We start from the raw sequence: 8856 nt of genomic DNA, 5'->3' as shown, positions 1-8856 counted from the left end.
TGTGCATTAACCCCTTTGAGCACTATGACTTAATAGCACGTCATGGTGCGGGGGTTGATGTATGGAGCGGGCTCACGTGCTGAGCCTGCTCCATACGCTGCGGGTGTCGGCTGTGTATTACAGCTGACACCCGGGACTAACGGACAGGAACAGCGATCGCGCTGTTACAGGAGTCTGTAAAAATAACAATATACTGCAATACATTAGTATTGCAGCATATTGTACCCGCGGATCGAATGATCGCTGGTACAAGTCCCCTAAGGGGACTAAAAAAATGTGTAGAAGAATTAAAGTTATTAGTAGTGAGAAAGAAAAAAGTTTAGTTAAAAAAACAAAAAACCTTTTCCCATTTTTCTTCAAAAGTAATGTAAAAAAATAAACAGAATTGTTATCGCTACATCCGTAAAAGGCCGAACTATTACAATATACCATTATTTAACTCGCACGGTGAACACCGTAAAAAACGTAAATAATTTAAACCACCAAAATCGCTGTAGTTTTCGGTTTTACCGCACGGCGAAAGCTTTAAAAACGAAAACCCCAAAAAATGGAATCAGATTTTCTTCCTATATTCCTATATTTTCCTATTTTTTTCAGTTTCCCAGTACTTTTTATGGCACTTTAAATGGTACCAATAGAAACTACAATTCCTACCGCAAGAAATAAGCCCTCACATAACTCTACTGACGGAAAAATAAAAAAGTTATGGCTCTTGGAAGGCGGGTAGTGAAAAACGAAAATAAGAAAGCAAAAAATGGATCAGTCCTGAAAGGGTTAATTAATTTCTAATGAAAAAAATGTATGACCACATGTGGGATATTTCCGTACTCGGGAGAAATTGCTTTACAAAAATTGGTTGTTTATTTCTACTTTATCCCTTGTGAAAATGAGAAAATTCAACATTTTAGTGGACAAAAATTGTGATATTAATTCTCTCCGCCTAATTCTAATAAATTCTGCAAAAGACCCGTGGAGTCTAAATGCTCACTATACCCCTAGAAAAATTCCTTGAGGGGTGTTTCCAAAATGGGGTAACTTGGGGGGCTTCCACTGTTTTGGTCTCTCCAGGGCGTTGCAAAGGCGGCATGGCACCGAAAAACAATGCAGCAAAATCCGTGCTCCAAAATCCAAATGGCGCTACTTCCCTTCTGAGCGCTGCCGTGGGTCCAATCAGCAGTTTATTACCACATATGGGGTATTGCCGTAATCAGGAGAAAATGCTTTACAAATGTTGTGGTTCTTTTTTTCTTTATTCCTTGTAAAAATTTAACATTTCTATGCTTTTTCAGAAAAAAAGTTCATTTTCACTGCCTAATTCCACTAAATTCTGCAAAAAACCTGTGTGGTCAAAATGCTAACTATATCCCTAGATAAATTCCTTGAGAGGTGTAGTTTCCAAAATGGGGTCACTTTTGGGGGGTTTCCCCTGTTTTGGTCTCTCCAGGGCGTTGCAAACGCGACATGGCACCAAAAACCAATCCAGCAAAATCCGTGCTCCAAAATCCAAATGGCACTCCTTCCCTTCTGAGCACTGCTGTGGGTCCAATCAGCAGTTTATTACCACATATGGGATATAAATGTTGGGGTGATTTTCTTCATTATTCCTCGTAAATATTACAAATTTCTATGTTTTTTCAGAAAAAAAGTAGATTCTCATTTTTACAGACTAATTCCAATATATTTAGCGAAAAAACCTGTGTGGTCAAAATGCTAACTATACCCCTAGATAAATTACTTGATAGGTGTAGTTTCAAAAATGGGGTCACTTTTGGAGGGTTTCCCCTGTTTTGGTCCCTCCAGGGTGTTGCAAACGCGACATGGAACCGAAAACCAATCCTGCAAAATCCAAATGGCGCTCCTTCCCTTCTGAGCCATGCTGTGGGTCCAATCAGCAGTTTATTACCATATATGGGATATTGCCGTAATCGGGAGACATTGCTTTACATATGTTGGGGTGCATTTTCTATATTATCTCTTGTAAATATTAAAAATTTCTATGTTTTTTCAGAAAAAAGTAGATCTTCATTTTTACAGACTAATTCTGATAAATTTAGCGAAAAACCTGTGCGGTCAAAATGCTAACTATACACCTAGATAAATTCCTTGAGGGGTGTAGTTTCCAAAATGGGGTAACTTTTGGGGTGTTTCCTTTGTTTTGGCACCACAAGACCTCTTAAAACCTGACAAGGTGCCTAAAATATATTCTAAAAAAAAGGAGGCCCAAAATCCACTAGGTGCTCCTTTGCTTTTGAGGCCGGTATTTCAGTCCATTATCACACTAAGGCCACATGTGGGATATTTCTAAAAACTGCAGAATCTGGGCAATAAAATATTGAGTTGCATTTCTCTGGTAAAACCTTCTGTGTTACAAATTTTTTTTTATTAGAAATGAATTTCTGCAAAAAAAAATTAATTTGTAAATTTCACCTCTACTTTGCTTTAATTCCTGTGAAACGCCTAAAGGGTTAAAACACTTTGTGAATTCTGTTTTGAATACTTTGAGGGTGCAGTTTTCAAAATGGGGTGACTTCTGGCGATTTTCTAATATATAAGGCCCTCAAAGCCACCTCAGAACTGAACTGGTCCCTGAAAAAATAGCCTTTTGAAATTTTCTTGAAAATATGAGAAATTGGTGCTAAAGTTCTAAGCCTTGTAACGTCCTAGAAAAATAAAAGGATGTTCAAAAAATGATGCAAACATAAAGTAGACATATGGGAAATGTTAACTAGTAACTATTTTGTGTGGTATTACTATCTGTTTTACAAGCAGATACGTTTAAATGTAGAAAAATGCAAATTTTTGCAATTTTTTTCTAAATTGTGGTGTTTTTCAGAAATAAATACCAAAATTATCGACAAAATGTTTTCACTAACATAAAGTACAACATGTCACGAGAAAACAATCTCAGAATCGCTTGGATAGGTAAAAGCATTCCAACGTTATTACCACATAAAGTAACAAATGTCAGATTTGAAAAAATTGGCTGGGTCCTGAAGGCCAAAACAGGCTGGGTCTTGAAGGGGTTAAAGAGGCTCTGTCACCAGATTTTCAAACCCCTATCTCGTATTGCAGCAGATCGGCACTGCAATGTAGTTTACAGTAACGTTTTTGTGATGTCACTTCCTGCCCCAGGTCCTGCATCGTGTCGGACGAGCGAGGACACATCGGCACCAGGCGACAGAGGCTACATCGACTTACCTGCAAACGCCGATGCTGCTGCAGAATCAACTGTAGCCTCTGTCGCCTGGTGCCGATGTGTCCTTGCTCGTCCGACACGATGTAGGACCTGGGGCAGGAAGTGACGTCACAGCGTGATCTCTCGAGAACACGCTGTGTGTCTGTGCACTGCCAGAAGCTGGGTGTTAACGAAGAGAAGTGGATGATGCTGATTCGTCAGCATTATACACTTCTATTCACAACGCCCAGCTAGTAAAACAAGTAAAAACGCCCAGATGTTACACACACAATACACGCCCAGTTGTACATAACTTTAAACACGCCCAGTTGTACTTAAGAAAGGCTCATTTGCATAAATATAAAAATGCTCATAACTTGGCCAAAAATGCTCGTTTTTGAAAAAACAAAAACGTTACTGTAATCTACATTGCAGCGCTGATCTGCTGCAATACGAGATAGGGGTTTGAAAATCTGGTGACAGAGCCTCTTTAACACTGAATTTTATTATAATAAATGTTGTTATATGTGATGTATTGATTTTATATTTTGCACGTCACTGTACACTTTGTAACTTTTGTATTGTTTTATAATTGTTTTTTTATATGTGACACTAATTGTTGGGGCTATGCGCCTTCTTTATACTCATATGTTTCTATCACAAGTTACTTGATAATGCCTTAATTGAGAAGGTGAAACATTGCAGATGATGTCTAGTGAATAAACCCACTTCACTTTTGAGTGCTTTATATTGTACATGTAGTACAGGTAGAGAGCAGTACAGTACATGTAGTACAGGTAGAGAGCAGTGCATTACAGTACATGTAGTGCAAATAGAAAGTAGTACATTACATATAGTACAAGTAGAGAACAGTACAGTACACGTAGGACAGGTATAAAGCAGAGGAGTACATGTAGTACAGGTAGTGAGCAGTTCAGTGGATATAAAGTACTGGTAAAGAGTAGTACAGTGTATATATAGTACAGATAGAGAGCAGTGCAGCACAAATGGCACAGGTAGATAATAGTACATTACATGTAGTACAGGTAGAGATCAGTACACTGTTTTATGTAACAAAGGAAGAATTAGGATACATTCTGTTCACATCTGCACTGTGTTTTCCATCATTCTGTTCTGTCATTGGAACAGAACAACAATAAAAACGAAAGTGCCGAATCCATCACATGACAGACACAAACGGCACCTGACAGAATGCATTAACTTGAATGGGTACCATCGGGTTTCCGCCAAGATGTCTGTTGTTTTGCCTGACAAAATAGTGCTGCATACTGCAGGATCAACGGAATCTGCGACGGAAGCTCCTAATGGAATTTCCAACGCAGATGTGAAGAGAGTCTTACCTGCTCATTTCTGGAGAACAGAGTGTAAGCCACTATAAATGCTTATTTTTTTAGTATGTAATTGGGCTTTTACTTTTTTCCAAAAGTTTATTTTAGGTCAAGTTCAGACCTGGTGGAAATCCACCATGCCTGAACGTGGTCTAAAATAAAAATGAAAATTTCAAATCTGCAGCATGATAATTTTTTTGCAGTGCAATGCATAGGGGGGAATCTGGTGCAAATCTTTGGCAAGTTCTGCATGTAACACCGCAAATCTCTGGGTGAAAAATTCTGCTATGTGTGGACTTACCCTTACAGTTTTAATTTAATATATACGATGGTTAATTATTAAAACATTGCTTTCTATTTTCTATCAAATGCTTGATACAGATAGCTAATTCTGAATAGGCACTTATTAATGTAGCTCATTGTGGTCATAGAAGTAGAAGGATCTTATGCTGTTTTCAGTCCATGAGTCCATGACTTGTATCTGTTGACTTCCATAGTCACGGTTCATATGTTCCGTTATTGAATGTTTAACATTTCAATTTCCATTAGAAATGTAAAGGATTTGTGCTCTTTAAGTATTCTTGAACCTAAAAAAGAAAAAGATAGAATATTTAAAAAGTTATTACTATTAATGGTCATTAAAAACGAGACAGAAGACAACAATAGCATCAGGACAAAAAAAAAGATGTCCCAAATATCCGAAGTCAACTATAAGGGTTTGTTCACACCCCTATCAAAAAACAGCTGAAAATACGGAGCTGTTTTCCGGCAAAAACAGATCCTGATTTTCAGCCGTTTTTTGCGTTGTTTTTTTACGGCCGTTTTTGGAACTGTTTTTCTATTGAGTCAGTGAAAAACGGCTCCAAAAACGGCTCAAGAAGTGACATGTACAAAGAAGAAATCTTTTTATGGGTCGTCTTTTTACGCGCTGTTATTTGAAAATGAGGCGTAAAATAACGCCCCGTCGGAACAGAACGCTGTTAGTAGGCATTCTGCTTCTGATTTTTCAGCCATTTTTCGGGACGTTTACGGCCTCAGAAACGGCTGAAAATAGCCCGTGTGAACATACCCAAAGAGTTTACATTATGTCTGTTATTGCATGATATGGTCTTTTCACAGATTAGGATTTGCTGCAATACATCCAGTTAAGTCACTCCCCTGTGAACTAAAAAGGGGTATTCCCATCTTAGACATTAATGACATATCCACAGGTTACACACCGCACCTTTCTGCATTAAGCCCCTTTTACACCGGCCGATAAGCGACAGGTGCAGCAAGCGCCGTTCAACGAGACATCTTTGATCAGCGCTCGTTTGCTCTGGTCACACGGAGCTATGGATGGGGACGAGCGGTCGTTACTCCGATCGCTCGTTCCCATACATTATTGGAAGGGTGGAAGGGGGCACAATCTACAGGGGGGATATGTGTCAGAATCTACAGGGAGGCACCATTTACAAAGGGGGCTGTCTGTGGCACCTAGGGGAGAGGGGGCCCAGTCAAAAGTTTGCTATGGGGCCCAGTCTTTCCTACTTACGCCCCTGCAAGCGTCCCTCAAACTCTCACTTGGTGCCTTGCTGATAACTGTGATCTGTATGTATCTCTCTCAGGTAATTGATCAAGGGGGACCTTGTGGTCACTTTCATGGCACCTCTTTCACTAAGATGCAGTGGCTGCTGCCACGTGGTCTCTTTCTTGAGGAAAACCTGTTTCAATCTGTCAGAGATATGGAGATTCACCTTCCAGCAGAACAATGATCCTAAACATACCGCAAAAGTTACACTAGATGAGTTTAAGGGGAACATATAAATGTCTTGGAATGTCCTAGTCAATGCCCTGGGAATCTGTGGCATGACTTAAAAACTCCTGTTCACCAACACAACTCATCTAACTTGAGGGTATGTGCACACGATGAGAGGCTTTTACGTCTGAAAAGACAGACTGTTTTCAGGAGAAAACAGCTGCCTCGTTTCAGCCGTAAAAGCTCCTCCTCGTATTATGCGAGGCGTCTGTGACGCTCGTAAATCTTGAGCTGCTCTTCATTGAGTTCAATGAAGAACGGCTCAAATTACGTTGCAAAGAAGTGTCCTGCACTTCTTTGCCGAGGCAGTCAATTTACGCGTCGTCGTTTGACAGCTGTAAATTACAGGTCGTCTGCACAATACGTCGGCAAACCCATTCAAATGAATGGGCAGATGTTTGCCGACGTATTGTAGCCCTATTTTCAGGCGTAAATCGAGGCATAATACGCCTCGTTTACGCCTGAAAATAGGTCGTGTGAACCCAGCCTGAAGGAGTTGGAGCAGTTTTGCCTGGAAGAATGAGCAAAAATCTCAGTGTCTATATGTGCTAAGCTAATAAGAGACATACACCAGGAGACTTGTATCTGTAATTGCAACAAAAGATGGTTCCACAAAGTATTGAGTTCTTTGTTTTTTGTCTAAAATATTGTTTGTCACCGTAAAAAATATTTTGCACCTTCAGTGGTAGGCATGTTGTGTAAATCAAATGGTACAAACCCCAAAAATCTATTTTAATTTAAGGTTGTAATGGAACAAAACAGGAGAAACACCAAGGGGGTTAATATTTTCACAAGGCATTGTATTGTTGACATCAGACCACTGGAAGGTATAAGAAGGTGAAGGTGAAAGCATTCGGCATCTACCACTTGTGAATTGTTCCACACCGTTGAAAACGTTTTTGTTTTTTGGGTTTTTACTAAAAATGTCAGTGTACTTGGTGCAACTTTCTAATTACTTTTTATTAAAAATTATTTTTACTTTTTCAGATACAGCTGCTTTGTATCCTGTAGAGAGCAGCTGTATCTAGCTCTGAAACCTCTATCAGTCAGGTTAGCGGGACTGACGGGTTCAGTGTCAGCAGGTCGTTTGTGTTTCTGACACGCAGCATCCACCTGTTATCAATCACATCTGACTTACGATCTTAAATGTGTTCAGTAACAGATCGATCCAGCGTGGACCCGCTGTCACTGAACCCGTCAGTGCCGCTGACCTGACGGATACAGGTTTTGGTGCAATATACAACTGCTCTGTATACAGGATACAAAGCAGCGGTATCACTAAAAGTTAAAGTAATTTAAAAAAAAGTAATTAGAAAGTTGCGGCAAATACACTGATACACATTTTTATTGAAAAACCAAAACTTTTTCAAAGGTGTACATAGCCTTTAAAGCTTTCAGTGAGTGTTCCATATAACTGCAGAAACTAGGGGTAGACATTTTTCTGGACTGCCATTTAACAACACTGCAGTCTCTCTAGCCTAAATTCTTTATAGGGAAGAATCAATTGTAAAGAAAACCTTTATGATTAATGTCCCTGTAAGACACAGGAGTGAAAAATGAGTTTAAAAACAAATCTAATGGTTATTAATAAAGAGAATATTCTTACCTCTTTAGAATTAAAGCGAGATTCAAACTCAGAACTTAACATTGTTCTCTTGAAAACATCTGTAGCCACTTGCTTAGCTATGTCAAATGTTACCTGTAAATACATACAAGTCACTGGTCAAACTTTTTTGGGCTTTAGTGGAGTAGAAATATGATTCTAATCCATTGACTACTGTGTTTTTAAAGGATTAATCTTTCCTCCGAAAAATCAATTATTTTTTGAATATTATTGAAGATTTTCTAGTTCCCATACAATTCTATATGTCGAGTATTTAGTAACTCCTAAAACACAGAGTTTTTTGCTGGAGGAAAATTCTGCCTCAAAATTCAGTTTGGGATTTTGAGGCAGATTTTGTCCTTCCTGCATGTCGTTTGCCGCGATTTTCGCGGCGTTTTTCGCTTGCGCCCATTGAGTGCTACGGGCAAAAAACTCAGCGAAATATGGTTTCTCTGCCTCCCATGTCAATGGGAGGTCAGAGGCATAAACGCGTGAAGATAGGGCATGTCCCTTCTTTCTTCCGCGAGGCAGTTTTACCGCTCGCGGGAGAAAGCCGCCCCCGCCTCCCATTGAAATCAATGGGAGGCATTTTCGGACGGTTTTTGACGAGTTTTGCGTAGCGGTTTCCGCTCCAAAAAGCTTGTCAAAATACTCCGTGTGAACAGGGCCTTAGTGTCAACCACAAGGATCTACCTATTATCTTGGCAAATTAGATGTCGCAGGCAGGTACATAACTTGAAGCTCCTGGGCCCATTGCCTGCAGAGAAGCAGCAGGGACTTTTACTGCAGACCGCTTGTAAAGGGAACCATTCCAATAATAAAATGATATTTGGGAACTTTTAATAATGCAGTAAAATTTTGTGACTTTGTGGCAGCTTTTTGCAGCACATTTGCTTATCTTAAGCCACACCCATCTCCTGGCAAGCCACGC

The 8856-nt window shown here is 39.6% G+C and overlaps 1 protein-coding gene across 1 annotated transcript in view; it reads right to left on the bottom strand.

Moving 5' to 3' along the window:
* Positions 1-3912: 3912 nt before the first annotated feature.
* The window catches only part of LOC142735767 (uncharacterized), a 62741-nt gene continuing 57797 nt past the window's right edge, over positions 3913-8856 (bottom strand). Inside the window, exons 9-10 of the mRNA XM_075849608.1 lie at positions 7929-8021; positions 3913-5111 (exon numbers count right to left, since the gene is read on the bottom strand). Of these exons, the coding sequence (XP_075705723.1) occupies positions 5070-5111; positions 7929-8021 (135 nt within the window). The 3' untranslated portion in view covers positions 3913-5069. The remainder of the gene's footprint in view (positions 5112-7928; positions 8022-8856) is intronic.

The sequence above is a fragment of the Rhinoderma darwinii genome, chromosome 1, assembly GCF_050947455.1.
Source record: "Rhinoderma darwinii isolate aRhiDar2 chromosome 1, aRhiDar2.hap1, whole genome shotgun sequence".
NCBI classification, from domain to species: Eukaryota; Metazoa; Chordata; class Amphibia; order Anura; family Rhinodermatidae; genus Rhinoderma; species Rhinoderma darwinii.
This window is presented reverse-complemented; position numbering and strand designations above follow the sequence as displayed.